At 47.9% G+C, this 19988-nt stretch overlaps 1 protein-coding gene across 1 annotated transcript in view; it reads left to right on the forward strand.

Moving 5' to 3' along the window:
* The first annotated feature begins 11586 nt into the window (after positions 1-11586).
* Positions 11587-19988, forward strand: part of TRIM14 (tripartite motif containing 14) — a 178921-nt gene continuing 170519 nt past the window's right edge. The window contains exon 1 of the mRNA XM_086961665.1: positions 11587-12115. Coding sequence (XP_086817791.1) covers positions 11699-12115 — 417 coding nt within the window. The 5' untranslated portion in view covers positions 11587-11698. The remainder of the gene's footprint in view (positions 12116-19988) is intronic.

The raw sequence follows: 19988 nt of genomic DNA on the forward strand, positions 1-19988 counted from the left end.
TATCAGCTACGGAACATGTTGATGCGCACAGTTTAGTAAACATAATATAAAACAAAACAAACGAAAACATCCCCTTCCCACTCCCTTCCCACCTCCCACTCCAACCTCCCAATCAGGTTGAGACCAGTCCCCCCCCCACCCTCAATACAGTACACCCAGCTATCCATCTCACCCTGTGGGGAACACCCTCCTGGGGAGGAGGCTCAGCAACGTGTACTCGCACCATGGTGCGGTTTCCGGAATGTTCCCCTTTTTATTTCCCGCCATCCCTGCATTTTCCCTGCAATTTGTAGCACATTTTAATACTCATTCGCCCCGCTCAGGACCATCGGTGCACAATTTCGAATAGGTTCGTCCTCCACCCCACATCCCCTTCTAATTGTGAGCCTGTCATGCCACGCAGTATTCTAGATGTAGAACCAGAATGGAATACCATTGTAACGTATTACAATCATGCATCAATATGCCTATCATTAGTCTGCATTGTGTAATCCTGAGTCCATCGTCGGATCTTCCACCAGTTTCGGTTGTGATGTCGTCTTGCAAACGTGCTTGGTGAACTTCAGTGCCGACTTTGCGGCAGTAAAAAAATGTGATTGTTCCTCGTGGGTGATCTTTAACTTTGCCGGGTATAGCATGGCATATGGCACCGACGCTTCTCTCAACAACTTCTTCACTGGCACAAATTCTCTCCTTGCCGATTGTACTGCGGGCGTGTAGTCTGGGAAAATGAGAGTTTATCCCCTTTATAAACCACCAGGTCTTTAGCTCGAGCCTCTCTCAAGATGACGTCCCTGTGCGCATAGTTGAGGAGTCGCGCAATGATCGGACGGGGCGGCGCCCTGGCCTAGGTCATCGTCCCCAGTGAACGGTGTGCTCGCTCCACTATCATCATAGCGGAGAGGGCGGGTCCCAAAGGTTTGCGCAGCATTCCATGTATAAAGTGCTCCATCTTGGATATGGGCGTAGTTTCCGATAGTCCAATAATGAGAATATTATTACGCCTCGAGCGCGCTTCTAAATCTTCATTCTTTGCACTCATTACCTCCAGCAACTTTTACATCTGAAGGAGTTGTGTGCGCGCTTCAGCTTGTGCGTCATGTTCATCTGATACACGAGTTTCCAGAGCATACAATCTGCGCTCGTGCGTGTTTACTTTCTTTTTTACCAAATCAAGTCCGGTAGCCAAGGCGTCTATCTTGCTATCTATTGTCTTCATCCCTACACGTAGCTCTAGCAAGATGGACCTGGTGTCATCATCCGTACCCTCTGCAAATCCTGAAGCACTGCACACATCACTCTGTTCCCCCATACCTTCAGTGGCACAAGTCAACCTCTTATTTTCAAATTGAAGTTTTGCCTGCTTAGCCTCTGATTTGCCCATACTTAAATATTCCATTCCCAGGCGGGCCAGGATATTCGTACAGCCACCAACAATAATTAAGTAACGCAGCCTTGCCCTTCCCACAGAAAAAGCTCCTCTGCTGCGACAGTCGTCAGCGCTCGTGCACCACCTCTGCCCCCAGCTCCTAAATGTCTCCTCCTCTCAGATGTGCTGACTAATAAACTCCTCCAGGGCACAGGCCACCGCTCCTGGCTGCCACAGAATTTCTCCAGCCAGCAGGGCTTCCTCCACAAGTTATGTCGGTGTGAAGACTAGCTGTTGGCATATGGGACCGGCTTGTCACATCTCCGCGGTAGAGCACCTCGTGATAGCCACCTCACACCGGGGCCGGCACTCTCGCTACCCCCCACAACCAAGAGGCCCCCGCGATCTCCCAATCCCTCCTGTCCGTTATCTGGACAAGTAATGGACCGAGAAAATCATCGGATAGTGACCTCCAGGCTTCAAGGGGACAGCCCAGTAGCCGGCTAAACGGTCAGGAAGGGCAGCGCTATCCGCAGCCTCTCGCGACCCCACAACGCAGCCCCCACAAGGCGCCACCACACACTGGGCCTCTGCACCCTGCAAGAGCCGCGCCGCCCAGTCAACCAGGCCCAGCACGCTGAAGCGCTCCACTCACCTCACCAGGGCGGCTCTGCTCTTCTCCGCCTCGCTACCGCCGGTCCCCAACCCCAGGTCGTCTCGCATGGCAGCTCCACTTAGGACTTCAAGAAGGGCCGCTTCCCAGGCCGTCCGACACTATCAGTCCCAGCCGGCTGGCATCCGCAGGGGGAGTGCACCTCTCGGGCCCACCGAAGGCCGTCTGCCTTGCGAGGGCACCCCACGTTCACCAGTCCTCATCACCTCCAATCTGCGCACGTTCCCAATGTCGGCCGAGGGTGCACAGTAGCCACAGTCAGCAGCAGTGCGGTCTAGTGCAGTAGGAGTGTCTCCGTCGCCGCCAACGTTGGTCTCTCGATACGTCCTCTAGATCGACGCCATTTTTGCCCGATCCGCAGCCGCCGCCCCGCTCAAATCAGTAGCAGCGCTCTGGGTAAAGGACTCGCCACTCTGCCAATGTGGCCCACAGCCACCGATATGCGTCCCTAGGGGGTCTTCAAGCTTGCAGTGGGTGCCGAAAGAATGGTATTAGCCCAGTGTATGTTCCGGCGCGCAGAGCTCCCTTAGCAGGCAGCCAGTCCGCTACGCACCGTATCCACGCCCCCTGATGGAACAAGAGTTAGAAAATTTGAATAGGGTTTTCAATTGGTCCCCATTAGAAACTGAAGGTTCAGGATTAAGGAGAGAAGTCCAGTCTCCAAAAAGGGAGAATGCAGTGGATGTGGTCACATTCAAATTAGAATTGGATTAGATGATATCAGGAAATCTTGCTCTTTTCAGATTAGATACCTATCAAGAGAATGAACTTACCTACAAGTGCAAAGATGTCACTAAGGCCCAGATGTAGGTAAAAACCAAATTGCGAGTTCTTAAGTGATTTTTACCGAATCGCTATTAAGAACTCGCAAACTCCAATGTAGATAAAAATTTGCTAAAAGTTAGCACGGGAGTCCCACAGATCATGCAAGAAGAGGCAGAACAGACTCCAGACTCCAGAGATACAGTCACCCATGGAGCGTTGCCCCACAAGTGCTCAACGACGCAGACCAAGGGCACACAGTCAAGATGGACAGGGTGAAGATTCCAGTGTATTTGCAGGTCTGGAGGATAACATGTTGAAGGTGCAGCAGCTGCAAGGGAAGACAATACGGTCAATGCAATGCCAGATGGTGGCCATGAACAAACACATGAGTGACAATGAAGGAGGGCAAAAATAGTCTCAACAACACTGTTGCAGAGGGCATGCGGAACATGCCTGAGTCTGTAAGGCTGTTGTGCAGCAAAAAGGCCATTGAACGTGGGGCAAGGGGCAGGGACAAACAGCGCATGGAAGGGTACATAAAGGCATTAAACCGCCTATGCAATGCCACCTCTGTCCTTAGCAGACGCTCAGTGGCCATGCAGTTGGAAATGGCCTACCGCAGCCAGGATGTCGCTAGGGGGTTGGTTACTGTCACCACTGCGTTAGAAGTGCTCCAGACAACACACATCGCTGCCACAAGGTCTGGAGATGGTGGTGAAAGTGAGGAGGTAACAAGCCGCAGCAGCATCACTCCACCCATTGCAGAGTCCAGGAGGCGCAGTGCAAGGCAAGGTTCAGCCGCAGGACAGTCCTCTAGGGAGGGCAGTGTGCAAGGTGCGTGGAGCAGTGCTGTGCATGGCCGCAAGAAATGAAACCATGCTTCAGCTGACATTGGGAGATGGGTGAAGTAACCCATGTAACCAACTGATAAGGGCTGACAATGAGCATGCAGTGTATCAATGCCATGCTGGGATTGTTGAGGCACTGAGAGACCAATATGGTGCAGTGGTGTGCATTCCTATTGCCTGATGTAAGTTCAATAAACCACTGTTACACAATTGCAATTACTCTCTTTGTCTCATTACTTACTCAGAAATAGTTGTGTGTGATCTCTGCACGTCTGTGTCTCTCATCTGGCGCTGCAACGACACCTGCTGCGCGGTGCAGTGGCTGTGGACATTCCTCATCCTCTGATTCTGTGAGTTCCACGGGTGTTCCCTTCTTTGTGGCCAGGTTATGAAGCATCGGAGAACACCTAAAGTGTGCTTGCACCCAACCGATTTTCAAAAATGATTCTTAGCAAATACGGCAAACACAGACTTCTTGAGTTTGACCTGTTATTTTTATTTATACCTGTCTATTTTGAAATTTTTAAAAAGAAAGGACAAAGTCAAAGAAAGGAGCACGATACCCAAATGAGGTTCTTCACATCTCCGATCCACCCTTTGATCCACCCAGACACTTTTCCTCTGGTCGCCTGCAACACTTCTTCGCAGCTCTCCATTAGAATCAACGGCGAAACCTGACACGAAAAGACACCTATGCACCCGGCTTCTCTGGGTGAAGTAACACGAGTACTCCGGTGCTCCGTGGGTATTGACTCTCCAAGTGTCCTAGTCTAAAAGGCTTCCATCCCAGTTCACTTCCTTGTACCCTTTTTCTTTAAAATTGTAACTTGTTTGTTCCCCATAGAAAGTCAATGGTAAACCCCGGCTGTGTTTAGACACTGCACATGTCTCCCGTGGGCCTCTTACATCCTAACCTTTGGTTGTCCTGAGTAGCCCCAGTGATTCCACAGGCCCCAGGCCTGCTTTCTATTCCTCAAGTGGTTCTTATACCACTATTTTAGTATATGGTTTGTGAGGCCCCTAGGGCAAAACGTATACTGTGCAACTTATTGTACACTAATTAGGTTTCTTGTATTGTACTTTTACCTCTGACCTCATAAAGAGTCCAAAGGGGTTGTGTTTAGAATAAATACATATATATTTGATATATACCTTGTGTGGTGGGCTTTCATTTGGTACTCAAGAGATTATAAATGGTAAAACAACTTGCTTAACTCGTCTCCAAGTCTTAGCCTGAAGGCTGCTCTCCACAGCTACCCCTAGGATAGTTTTCTATAAGGTTGACTTTATAACCTACCATCAATAAGGGTCTATTAGACTGGTGCAAAGTGCCCACTAGAATAGTGGACATCATATACCAGGCTAACTTCTCACATTATGCTAATAATGCCCAGCGTTAAACCAGGGCTACCACTGTGCCACAGCTGGATGCCCAACATATATCAGTTATGGCCATTATTATGGGAGAAGCGGTTGCTATTCTGTCAGGAATGGCTAAAAGCAGGCCAGTCATGCTCTTAAAATGTCAGTGATGGCAGCAAGTATGTAATTACTAGACTAGTATGCCCAAAATAGTCAGGGAAGAAAATATTATGGCTATGGCACAATTATACCACGAATGGGCACAATTGCGTCAGAGATAATACTCTTATGATGGAGACTACCATACATATTTGGCAGTCCTTGACGCTAGGAGTAGCTTTAAAGAATCAACACTGTTTATTTGGGAAGGACACAATGTCACACACCCACACAAAAATAAATATGATGCTTTTAATTTTCTCTTCCCCTGGATGCATACTCTCTTCTCCTCAGCTCTTTGGTTGACCATGCTCCCAACTAACACATTTTCACTCTAGCTCTTGCAGTCACACCCTTTGGTGGGTCCGCCCTGTTTACTGCTGCTACTATTCTTGGATGTTACACACAGTGCGACTAATCAAGCAGGGCGGATAACATGGCCAATCTCCTTCTTAGGTAGATTTAGAGTGGATAAAGATGGTTCGTGTGGCAGACCCATAGGCCAACGCTGCAGCTTCCACATGCTTCAACACCCTCCGCATACTCAGCAAGACCTTCAAATGAACTCACCCCCCCCGAATCCAGGAAGACCATCACCCATGCACTCATCACCAGCAGGCTGGACTACGGGAAAGCCCTCTATACCGGAATCAACAAATCTCTACTTCACAAACTTCAGACTGTCCAGAACGTTGCAGCCAGACTTATCCTCAGCATCCCACGACAAGACCACATTACCCAGCATATACAAGACCTCCACTGGCTCCCCATTGACAAAAGAGTGACCTTCAAGCTGCTCACAAACACCTATAAAGTCCCCCAGAACCCCGGACCCCAATACCTCAACATAAGAATCTCCTTCTACACCCCCAAAAGAAACCTCTGCTCCGCTGACCAGGCCTTGGCGAAATCCCGTAAAGAAAAAAGTGTTCCCTGGGTGTCTTTATCTTTATCTATTAGGACAATTCCACTAATCTCATCACTGTTGACCACACACTTTGTTAACCACATTTAAGCTGTTTCTTTCTTTCACTTACCCCACACACGTAAGTAGAACCACAAAGGCAAAAAAATCTAAATGAGTCACTGGTTCCAAAAGTACATACTATTATTTATTAAAAAGATTTTTTAGAAATTTTAAAATTATTCTTGAAGATTTAAAAGCTTTTTGTGTTGAATTTTGTTACTTGAAAGATGATGGTTTAAATTCTTTAGCAGCAATTCTATATTTCACAAGTTCTTTGCCATCAACATTTCATCCTTAATACAGTGCCTAGTGCCAATAAACAATATTGCAAAAACAGTTTATACAAACAATAACAAGTTTTAACATTTTTTAAACCAAAAAGGTTTGTTTTGTCAACGTGTTTCGGTGGAGTCAGCTATAAGCCCCACCTTCTTCAGGACAGTTATAAACACATAGTAATTTTTATTATGCCTATTCCGTATCCTTATGTTAATTCTGATACATTTATTCACAAGTTTCTCTGCCGGTTTGTTAATTCCAACACCTGTTTTCTTTATGTAGCACAACGCCTTTTGATCAATATTCGGGCCTTTAAGGAGGTATAGCTGCAGCCGTTGTTTATATACTTATATATTGGGCAGCATCTTTAATCGAAGCACGTTTTTGTATGGTGATTTTCCACTATTTAGTTTCGGTGCGCCATGTGTTTCACAGTTGATTTCACAGGCAAAGTCGTTGTTTATCTTTCTTAATCCACTTTTCGATTGGGGTCGCGTATATTTAGAACCTCTTCCTCTTGGGCTGGATGTATTCAATTATTCATATAGTCAGTTCTCGAGTTATTTCTTTCGGCGACCCAATTTCTCCTTCACGATTTTAATTGTGGATGCGAAATCCCTGCATTCATAGAACCAGAACAGGAGACACACCTGTCTCCTACATCATGGCCAAGACCTGAATGAACTACCCCTACGCATCAGATGAAGCCCCACACTGAAAACATTCAGGAAGAGCCTCAAGACATGGCTTTTCTAATGACCGGAGCTGTCCAAATCCCCCCCACACACTCCGCCAGTGCCTTGAGACACTCATCGCCTCTGCCCTGAGTGGTTCGCTCCCCTGTCTCTCTGCCGAGACACGGTATCGTAGAAGCTGTGCTGCTTAGCATATTACTGTGCCATTGTTTTTTCGCCTGCTATTTAATTTGTGTTTGCCTCGCCTGCCTGTACCATTTCAGCTTTGTAGTTTGATTTTAGCGCGATATCCCCCCGGCGCCCTGCTCTGCTCCCCCCTCCATTTTGTCCCTGTTGTTGTTGTTGTGCTTCCTGAGCCCGCCCCGCCTCCCAGCTGAACCGCCCTCGCCCCTCCCCCTCCACTATCCATTTATGACAGTAGCTCCCGCGCGCAGCGTTCACGCGCAGCGACCGCGCCCAATCCGCGCCGAAGGTGCGCCAAAGGTAAGCCCGTCTACGCCCGTCCGCGCCTGGACCGCGCCCAGCGCCGGACCCCCTGCCCCTCGCGCTGCCCAGCCCTCCCGCATTACCTACGATGCCGCCACCCTCCTAGCCCTTAACCCCGGTCGCGCCCCCAACTGCGTCCAAGCCGCTCCTGGTAACACCCATGGACCTTTCTCATGCTACTCCTGCAAATTCATCGGCACCGACAACATCTCCGCTACGACCACACCACAGATTCCCGACCCCAATCACCTACAATGCATCCTTCTCAACACCCGATCGGTTCACAGGCACGCCATTGACCTATGGAATCTACTAGACACCATCTCTCCAGACGTCGCCTTCCTAACAGAAACATGGATGAACGCTTCCTCCGCCCTAGACATCACCATTGCCATCCCTGAAGATTATAAGATCACACGCAAGGACCGTACCGGCCACACAGGAGGAGGAATCGCTATCGTCCATAAAAAATCAATCCGCATCTCAACCAGCTCTGACGTCAACCTCGCCAACTCCGAACACCTTCACTTCCAGATCCACACCGACCCCAAGACCACACTCAGAGGCACCCTCCTCTACAGACTACCAGGACCCCGCGCAAAATTCAGTGAAGACATCACGGACTTCATCACTCCACACGCGCTCCCCTCCAAAGACTACATCCTTCTGGGAGACCTCAACTTTCACCTTGAAAAGAACAACGACCGCAACACCACCACCCTCTTGGACAACCTCGGACTTAAACAACTGGTCACTTCCCCCACCCACATCGCAGGTCACACACTCGACCCCATCTTCACCTCCAGCAATCATGTCTCCTTCAGCCACACTACGGATCTCCTCTGGACTGACCACAGCTGCGTTCACTTCACCTACAACAAGCCAAAACCCATCAACCACCTCCAACCAACTCTGCAAAGAAACTGGAACAAAATCACCATCGACCAGATCTCCTCATCGCTCCTTCTAAACACCCCAGCCCACTCTTCTAACCCAGACCAAGCCGCCGCCAACTTCACCCTATGGTTATCCAACACCGCCGACACCTTAGCACCACTGAAAAAACGTCAAAGCAAACCTGGCAGCAAGAAGGCCTCATGGTTCAACGATGATCTTAAGAAGTCCAAGAAACTTTGCCGCTCCCTTGAAAAGACCTGGAAAAAAGACCCAACCACGAGCACCAAGGACGCCTTCAAAAACGCCACCCGCACACACCACCAACTAATCCGAAAGGCCAAGAAAACAGCATTCAAGGATCGACTTGACAACAACGCCCACAACAGCAAGGAACTTTTCAACATCGTCAAGGAATTTACCAATCCCTCGGCCAACTCCAACGACATCACCCCCTCTCAAGCCCTCTGCGACTCCCTAGCCTCATCCTTCCACAACAAAATTGCAGACATCCACAACAGCTTCGACAACCAACCCGGAGACCAACCCACCCAACCATATGCTGAACATTCTCCCCCCGTGAACACCCTTAACGACTGGAACCCAATCTCCACTGAGAACACCATCCACCTGATGAACTCCATCCACTCAGGATGCCCCACAGACCCATGTCCTCACCACATCTTCAGCAAAGCAGACTCCGTCATAGCACTGCACCTCCGAGACGTCATCAACTGCTCCTTCAACTCCGCCACCTTCCCGGAAAGCTGGAAACACGCTGAACTCACCGCCCTTCTGAAAAAACCAACAGCGGACCCCACCGAACTCAAAAACTACCGTCCCATCTCGCTCCTTCCTTTCCCGGCCAAAGTCATCGAGAAAGCTGTCAACAACCAGCTCGCCGCCTTCCTCGAAACCAACAAATCCCTCGACTCCTCACAGTCCGGCTTCCGAGCAAAACACAGCACTGAGACCGCCCTCATCGCAGCAACAGACGACATTCGAACTCTACTGGACAATGGAGACACAGTCGCCCTCATCCTCCTCGACCTCTCTGTAGCCTTCGACACAGTCTGCCACAGCACCCTTTTACAACGCCTCAGAAACATCGGAATACAAGGAAAAGCACTTGAATGGATCACCTCGTTCCTCACCGGAAGAACCCAGAGAGTCCGCCTTCCACCATTCAAGTCCGAGGCCACTGAAGTCATCTGTGGCGTACCACAAGGATCCTCACTCAGCCCCACCCTCTTCAACGTATACATGAGCCCCCTCGCGGCCATCGCCCGCCAACACAACCTCAACATCATCTCTTACGCGGATGACACTCAACTGATCCTTTCTCTCACCAATGACCCCAGCACCGCCAAAACTAACCGACACGAAGGAATGAAAGAAGTCGCCGAATGGATGAAACACAGCCGTCTGAAACTGAACTCAGATAAAACAGAAGTCCTCCTCTTAGGCACATCCCCCTCTGCATGGGACGACTCTTGGTGGCCAGAGGCCCTTGGAAAAGCACCCATCCCGACAGACCACGCACGAAACCTAGGCGTTATCCTGGATTCTTCACTCTCAATGAACAGACAAGTCAGCGCCGTATCCTCATCCTGCTTCAACATTCTCCGCATGCTCAAAAAAACATTTCGCTGGATTCCCACCAAAACCAGAAAAACAGTCACCCATGCTCTGGTCACGAGCCGACTGGACTACGGAAACACCCTCTACGCAGGTACCACCGCTAAACTCCAGAAGAAACTCCAACGAATCCAAAACGCCTCAGCCAGGATCATATTAGACATCCCGCGCAACGAACACATCTCTGGTCACCTGAAAGACCTCCACTGGCTACCCGTCAATAAGAGGATCACTTTCCGACTGCTAACCCACGCACACAAATCACTCTACGACATCGGACCAGAATGCCTCAACTCACGACTGTCCTTCTACACCCCCTCCCGCCAACTACGTTCTTCCAGCCAAGCCCTCGCCACTGTACCTCGCATCAACAAGACCACCATGGGAGGCAGATCCTTCTCATACCTGGCTGCTAAAACATGGAACTCACTCCCCACTTACCTTCGCCTTACCCAGAACCACCTAGCATTCAGAAAGCAACTTAAAACGTGGATATTTGACAAGTAATCCTCCTCCCCTCCCTAAGCGCCTTGAGACCCTCTGGGTATGTAGTGCGCTATATAAATTCTTTGACTTGACTTGACTTGATTAGTGCGCTCTATAAATCCCTGATTGGTTGATCGATAGGCAACCACAGGGTGTGTTTGAGTGTCATCAACAGGCCCTGCTATTGGTTTGGCTGTCTGTAACTCGTAAGGGTAGTGAAATGAATAGTGCTGCCTTCTTTATTATACACAGAATCTCTGAGATTGGCTTTGTTTAGCTTCACCTCTGAGAGCTACTTTGAGGGTGCTAGTGAGCAGGGCACAAGTCCTAAAAAAAAAGTGGGGGGACGCTGACGTCACTACAGGAAGTGACGTCATGAAAGGTGGCTAGCACCTTCAGATTCATTACCTCCCCTCGCTCACCCCTTGAATGCGATTGCATCAGAGAAGCCAGCGCGTGAGCAGCGTTCTGACTGAGCTCCAATCTCGCCCCAGAGAGGCCAAAGAGTGAATGTGTGGCTCCATTTGCTCCAGTAATCGAGCTCCTGGTAAAATAAGTGGGGTGACGCCGTCCACCCGCGTGGTAGCCCGACTCGAGCCCTGCTGGTGAGCTACCAGTAGCTCCCGAGCTACTGGTTGGCGGTTCCCACTTTAACTATATTCAGTGGTTCCTGGTTTTTATTGTGGAGTCACATTGGCTTCCCAGGTTAGAAAGGCAGTTTTGAGATCTTCTCCCTCTCCATGCTTCATGTCAACCAATAACAAGTCCATAGGACCATTGACTGGGGAATTACGTTCCCAGACCCAACGCTCTTTCACTGGTAACAGTAAACATCTGTGAGCGGTGTCTGGTCCGAGATCTACTTTTGTTTCACGAAGTGCTGAGAAATGGCTGGCGAAAAAAAGACTTCGGTTTCTATTCCTCACGGTGGCTGCAGGGCACTGATTAGCATCAGCGATGCGGAAGCAGGTCGGTGTGGCCGAGAGCAGGCTGGGGGCGGGCGCGGCACAGACTGACTCCCTCGATTCCCGGCCCCGCCGCTCTACCACTACCAACCCCGAGTACTGTTCACCCACCATGGCCGGAGTTGGCGGCTACCCGGGGCCTAGTGGTGAGGAGGAGCCGCCCCTAGGCGCGCTCTGTGACTTCTGTCCCCCGGGGGTGGGGAGACACCAGGCAGAGGGCGGCTGCCTGACCTGCGGGGCCTTCTTCTGCTCGGCGCACCTGGAGCCGCACCTGAGGCCCGGCGGCTTCTCTGGGCACCGGCTGCTCGGCTGCCCCCCGGAGGGAGGAGAGGCTGCGGGGCCGGGAAGGGAGGCCAGGGGTCTGGCTGAACTTCGGCACGACGGGCGGCGCTGCGCCGAGCACCGGCAGCGGGAGGTGGAGCTCTTCTGCCGGGACTGCCGGCTCTGCGTGTGTGCCATGTGCCCGGCCCTGGGGCCTCACCGCGGACACGCGGTCACTCTGATCCAGCACGAGGCGGAGGAGAAGAAGGTAAGGGGGTCAACAGAGCAGGGCCAGGAGAGTAAATAACTGCACACCTGCTTCCTTACAGCTGGAACCGGAGTACAGAGCCATATTCGTAGAAAGTGCAAATTGTAGGCAACTCATCTGTGCATCCTAGCAACGCCCACTTACCCGTGCAATTGCATATTCTATGCACTGCTCAGCTGTATTACCTGCCACCTGTGTGCTCCTTATAATAGAGCAATCTCACATGCATGAAAGAAGAATCGTGTGATAGATGCGCACCCGTTCACACACCCATGGACCACACACACCCACGAGGAAATCAGCCTGTTATTTTGTAACATACTTTGATCAAGACCATTTCCGATAATGCATATTGCAAAGAAAATACATAGGGATTAAACTCCTTTGCAAAGTCAAAGATCCATATGATTTATACAGGGGGAAAGTTCGAGATCTCCAAATTGGGAAGGATCACATTTATTAAAATTAATTTCATCCCTGGCTCCTTAACACAACACAAACTTTGCCACTTAGGTTCGCTAGGGCTACCATACAACTTACACAGCCAAACTAATTGCAATAATTTGGAATAGCAGTGCCAAGAATGTGATTAAAGCGTCGTTATATAAACACGTAGTCACTGGGAGCATTGGATTGCCCAAAATATATATAAAATTTTTACGCATCCCAGCTACACCCAGCATGCAACTCAAAAAGCTGTCCCGGCACAAAACTGTGGGTAACATTCAAACAGGATTCCTCCTTTACTAGATTACAGGAATCTAGCAATTTTGGAGGAGTGACGACATTTCCGTCACAAATGCAAACAATTATTCACAACCCCGATTTCCACCATGGGATTATAGATACTCGTTACAGCACGTGGAAATTACGTAACCCTCCTCTATTCAGCAACTTGTACCTCACCATGAATTAGCAGGTTAAGAATGCCTTGTAACCTTGGTCAACCTTTTTCACAGTGATAGGTAACACCTCACCCAGTTGTTTTATTTGGAAGGGACCAGAGATTAAATAGTTGGAGGGAAAAGACCCCAATTGAAGTTCTGTTGGCTCATAATAAAATAAAGAGGGGGATTTTCAACCTCTTTGCTCATATTAGCAATCTTCAGTCTATCAACAAGTACAATTATGCTCAATTGGAGAAACTATTTGAATATTGATATAGCTGAGGAGATGTGGTCAATTATATGTTCTAGAATGCTGAGTCATTGTTATTTTCCCAGCACAAAGAACATGCCAACAAAATAATAATAAGGTGATATCTCACTCCTACTAGACCGGAAGTGATGTTTGGAGGCTTGGACCCCTGATGGAGGAGATGTGGGGTGGCTTGATCTCTTGCACACATCTGGCGGTCCTTGATCCGCATTCATCCTTACTGGAAGTAGATCATATCACAGGTCAAATCAATCACTGGTATTGACCCCTCCCCTCAGTCCTAGCTTCTTGTTGCTGGGAGACCCAGGTGTTGACAGGACAGCCCCATTCATGACACAGATGGGCAAAGTAATGGAAACTATGGAATATATGTGTGATGGAGAGATTGACAGCCCTTGTAAATGATTGAATTCAAGGATTAAAAACTATGTTGTTACCTTTCAAGACTTCACTAAAAGAGGCTTTCACCAATTTAAATCCTTTCCTGTCGTCAAATCGTAGGTCTGCTTTATGTGAGATATCTTCCTCTTCCAGCAGTGAGGTGTAGTGGACAATATATTTCCTTCCTTGTTGAGAGGGGTTGGACAATATTTAATACTCTTTTTGATGTACTTTATTTTATGCAATTTCTGTGTACCAGATGGCTACATGTTGTTGTTTATAGCATTTTGCAACCCCCCCTGTTGCCTTTCCTCTTTACAATATGTTTGTTGCATTTCATTTTCGTCTGAGCATCCAGAAACCTAACAAAAGTTGTTAAAATTGAGACTTTAACCTTTACAGTGACATGATAGACTGTGGCAAGCAGTTTGGTACCTTGTTTGTACCGGTTTGTTTTTGATAAAACCAATAAAATATTGCTTTAAAAAAAAAAGAGTTGTTAAAATGACTCACATCAACGTGCTTCCTGTTCTGGCCAAGTGAAAAGCCATAAAGTACTTAAGGCAGTAAAGAAGGCTTCTGATATCCAACTGGGTAACTCATAAACTCTCCTGTTAGTGACATACTTTTTCTTGGAAAAGACGCAGCTCCTGTTAGTTGTCAAACGTGCCAGGTGTATACTGACTGCACGCAATCAAAGACTACTACCATTCTATATGGTGTTTTTAGGTCTCGTCTATAATATTCCGCAAGGAATAAATAGACGAGAGTATGGGGGCAAACCCGCGGATTTCGCTGAGTGCATGTGCTCATGCATGTGCTTGCCATTTGCTCCCGCCTGCCTCCGAGAGTTTCACTTCAAAGGCATCCAGTCCCCCGCCCCCTGCTTCACACTTCGCGGCCGCTAGGCCGTGTCTCGCATTTCCCCTCCCCCGCCCCCTGCTTTACACTTTTCACGGCCGCCAGGCCGTGTCTCGCATTTCTCCTACCCCCCTCCCCACAGCAATGCTTCACACTTTTCACGGCCGCCAGGCCGTGTCTCGCATTTTTTTATTTCCAGAGTTTACAGCTATCTCTATCTCGGAGGCACAGGCGCAGCTCACGACATTCAGTAGCTTGCTTGCTGTGCACGAGCCTCAAAGGCAAACAAAAGTAGGGGAAGTTAAGTCTTCTCAGGCAATAAGACGGGGGGATCGGCTCGCGGGCAAGTCTATCACGTTATCTATTTAGTCAACCGTCCTTCTCCGCCTCACTGAGCAAAGTCTGTGCAACGGACCCTGCTTGCTGAGTGTGGAGAACGTGATGCTTTTGAAGCTTGAGATACTCGTGTGAGCACTGTGAGCTTTCGTCGCTACCTGACTATCTTAAAATACAAATAATGTAGCTTCTGAGTCAGTGTAAAATACACAGGCCCAACCAACAAGTGTATCTCTGGTGCTCAGTGCCCAAGTAATGACGTACGAGACGGCCCTGTTATCGCTCACTTTCTCCAGATCACTTTCTTTCATTCAGCAAAGAGCGCCCGAGCTTTCAGCAACAGGTCAGTATTTTGTGACAAAGGCACAGTAATTGTCCATCACTGGCAGAAGACACTGTCCAATGCCTCTATTGATGGAAACTCTCGTTTCAGCCCAGCGTGCGCTTTGCGGTGGCCCTGAGTGAGAAGCAGTAATGGCGGTACCTTATTTGAACGAGGGAACAATTGAATATATAGTGCCTTCTGCAGATTTCAATCTCTCTCGCAACTTTAGTTTAACACTTTGTGTGCAGTTGTTAACTTTTAATTATGTGTTGCTACTTTTAGAAATGGGTACATTTTGATGCGTTAAGGGGAATTATTGTGTGTATTATATATGTATTTGGCCAGGAACTCTGCCCGTAAAGTTTGCAACATAATATTGCTTATTTCTTATCTTTGTAGCTGCACTCTTTGCCCCGAGGGAAGCCAGTGAAACCTCCCCAGACTCAAACTGCACCGTGCATGGCTGATATTTAGAGAGCCACAGCGCATGTCTATTACTTTTGCGTGTGTTTCCTTCCTAGCGAGAGAGCGCGCACATTGACATATTTTCGTTATGATCACACACTAAGTGCACAGGTGATATAATGATTAGCTTGCTCTTAAAAAACCGTTGTGAAAATATGTGTATTGGTTCTAGGATGTTTATATGCGATATAGTGGACATGCCGCCAACTTCAGACCCTGAAGGGGCAAGAATACAAATATTTGCACAACTGTCGTAAGAAGTTTGCACCGATTTTTACACCAACTGAACAGTGCAAGAACGACACTCGTCGACCAGCCGGTGCGTAAATGCGTTTGGTTCCGACGATGGATGCAGGCGTTTTTTTGAAGTGGCGAACCCGTGCCAATTCGTTAGTGCTCCCACTGGTCAGTGCAAATGGCGGTACATCATTTACTCGGCACTGGCGCATTTATGCAACACGCATAACCATTTACTCTTTTTTGCCACTTGTTAATGTATCCGAAATGTATTTAGCGCTCTAACGCGTCGCTTTGCAGCTACATCTTAAGAACTCTTTGGATCTTTGTCAAAACACTTCAATGAGCCAATGAGCATATCTGACTCGTGAGCAGTGCTTGAAATAGAGAAATAGAAGTGCAGGTACTCTGAACCAGAGTACCTGCTTGTTTCTGAGAAGCGCCGGTACTCTCCAATTAAACTCCGTACCGGGCAGTACCGGCCCATTTAAAGCACTGCTCATGAGAATTATCCAACTGCTCGTATGACATGCTGAATAAGAAACATTTGTGATGTAATCTGGTAGATAGTTTGTATTTTATTAATTGAGGTGATAATAACATTCACTGAGTTGGTACTAGCTGTTCTTACAGACCTAGACTCGCGGATTAAAGTTATTGTTGAGAAGTGGCCAACACACACCACACACAATACCACTCAGTGCCACATAATTATATGCTACATAATTACACTGCACTCCATGCAACATACACTCTAAACAATACCACTCAGTGCCACATAATTACACTCTACTGAATACAACATACACTCCAGACAATACCACTCAGTGCCACATAATTATATGCTACATAATTACAATGCGCTCAATGGAACATGCACTCCAAATAGCACTCAGTGCCACATAATTACACGCCACATAATTACACTACACTCAATGCAACATACTCTCCAAATACCACTCAGTGCCACATTATTACACGCCACATAATTACACTGCACTCAATGCAACATACACTCCAAATACCACACAGTGACACATAGTTACATGTCACATAATTACACTCTACTGAATGCAACACACTTTCCGCACAATGCCCCTCAGTGCCACATAAGTATATGCTACATAATTACACTGCACTCAATGCAACATACACTCCAAATACCACTCAGTGCCACATGATTACACACCACACAATTGTACTCTATTGAATACAACATGCACTCCACGCAGTACCACGTATTGCCACATAATTATATGCTACATAATTACACTGCGCTCAATGCAACATACACTCCAAATGCCACTCTGTGCCACATAATTACACACCACATAATTACACCCTACTGAATGCAACACACACTCCACACAATACCACTGAGTGCCTCATAATTATATGCTACATAATTACAATGCAACATACACCCCAAATACCACTCTGTGCCACATAATTACACGCCACACAATTACACTCTACTGAATACAACATACACTCCTCATAATACCCCTCAGTGCCACATAATTATAAGCTACATAATTACACTGCGCTCAACGCAACATACACTGCAAATACCACTCAGTGCCACATAATTATAATTACACGCCACACAATTACACTCTACTGAATACAACATACACTCCTCATAATACCCCTCAGTGCCATATAATTATATGCTACTTAATTACACTGCGCTCAACGCAACATACACTGCAAATACCACTAAGTGCCACATAATTACACGCCAAATAATTACTCTATCTATCGCCCTCTCTCTATCCATCGCCCTCTCTCTATCCATCGCCCTCACTCTATCGCCCTCACTCTATCTATACCCTCACTCTATCAATCTATCTATCTATCATCCCTCACTCTATTAATCTATCTATCTATTACCCTCACTCTATCGCCCTCTATCTATCTAGCTATCTATTGCCCCCTCACTCTATCGCCCTCACTCTATCACCCTCACTCCTTCTATCGCCCTCACTCTATCGCCCTCACTCTATCGCCCTCACTCTATCTCTACCCTCACTCTATCAATCTATCTATCATCCCTCACTCTATTAATCTATCTATCACCCTCACTCTAACGCCCTCTATCTATCCAGCTATCTATCGCCCCCTCACTCTATCTATCGCCCTCACTCTATCTGTCTATCTATCGCACTCACTCTATCGCCATCACTCTATCTATCTATCTATCTATCTATCTATCTATCTATCTATCTATCTATCTATCTATCTATCTATCTATCTATCTATCTATCTATCTATCTATCTATCTATCTATCTATCTATCTATCTATCTATCTATCTATCTATCTATCTATCTATCTCCCGCCCTCTATCTATCGCCCGGCCTCTGTCTATCTATCGCCCTCACTCACTCTATCTATCTATCGCATCACCACAGCATCACTCAGGGGCACCACAGCATCACTCAGGGGAACCACAGCATCACTCAGGGAAACCACAGCATCACTCAGGGGCACCGCAGCATCACTCAGGGGCACCGCTGCATCACTATGTGCTACCACAGCATCAATCTATGCAACCATTCAACAACAACTGGTTCAAATATGTTCTATCAATGTTTCAAGCTTTATTACAAACGTCACAAAAAGATGTTAATATTTCACTTCTGATCCTGGATTTTCATCACAATAAAATACACTGAACAAACATTTGTAAATAACTTTTGTGAAGCTATTGCCATTATAAATTACAATAACTTTTATTTAAGTATTAATTATTTGGAAAAATTAAAAGACATTGTTATTTGTAATATTAATACATCTAAGTCACGTAAATACAACACATATTGCATTACAAATGCTGTAGGTGTCACATTTGCGAAAGTTATAACTATTGGCATTGTAAATGACAAAGCTATTAATTCCGCTATTTTCAAAACCAACACCTAAATAAAGAATATGTCATTTTCAATACAAAGAGCTCAAACTTTCCTAATGCGAGACCTATTGCATTGCAAATCCTTGTTTTGCTGTTGTTGCAATTGTATATAACGTGATCTCGACCCGAAGGTTTTGGAGCGCTGTACACGAGCGCAAGTTACATAACACAGTTCATTTTTAGGTCCCGTGGCGTTGAACCGCGCGAAGCGCGGTCTCACCAGAGACCTATTGTTAGGGATTCTTCTTTCCAGGAGAGGGGACAGGAGCTGGCCGCGCGCTCAAAATTGAGCGGGCCACGCGAACGCGCTCGCTGTTGCCAGCTCCTGTCTCCTCTCCTGGAAAGCTGTACCACACAGCCACACCTCCCCCTGCTTACGCATGCGCACCCACACGAGCACACCTACAGACATGCACGCACACACACACATACAGAGACCCCCGCCCCCCCTCTCCCCCTGCCGCCGCCACCGCACACATACACACACACGTGCGCACACACACACACACACACACAAGCGCCCCCCCTACAACTAAGCCCCACTTACCGCCATTGTAGAGTTCTGCAAGCGAAGTGGCGTTCGTAATCGTATGCGTCAGCTATCAGTACCATGGCCCTCTGTGGGACAGAATCGCAGATGTGAACGTGCCGCGGCTTCATCGCGCCTACTTCAAAACCGAAATCTAAATCTCAGGGACTGAGCTCGGCAGGGGGCGTGGCTCCCTCTCCCGCACAGCTGGGTCCTGCCTTGGAAACAAAACTATGCCTGCAGCTAAAACACTTGGGATCTTTTGACAGAAATAACTGACTTTCAAGCACTGAGGTGTATTTTTTGCTTACCTGGCTGCATACTTACCGCTGTCAGCCGTGTTCCTGAGGTAGCACCATGGCCCCGCGGCCGCCAAAGGAGAAAGTAAAGGCCGCCTGCGGCTTCTGCCACCAGCGGGAGCAGACCCCGGTTAGCGGCGTGCTGTACAAGACCCCCGACGACGAGGTGGCGGCCCACTTCAACTGCATGGTAAGAGCTGGAGGTGTGCGGGGCGCGCAGGAGGCGGGTTCTGCATTAACCTGCACTAGAGTGACCAGATGTCCCGGACACTCCCTGCTTTTCAGCTCCCGGCATGCCAGCACTTTTTGAACACATTGGTTAAAATAGCATGCGTGCTCACATTGTGACTCTCGAAACACAAAGCACAC

The sequence above is a fragment of the Lissotriton vulgaris genome, chromosome 3_1, assembly GCF_964263255.1.
Source record: "Lissotriton vulgaris chromosome 3_1, aLisVul1.2, whole genome shotgun sequence".
Taxonomy (NCBI): domain Eukaryota; kingdom Metazoa; phylum Chordata; class Amphibia; order Caudata; family Salamandridae; genus Lissotriton; species Lissotriton vulgaris.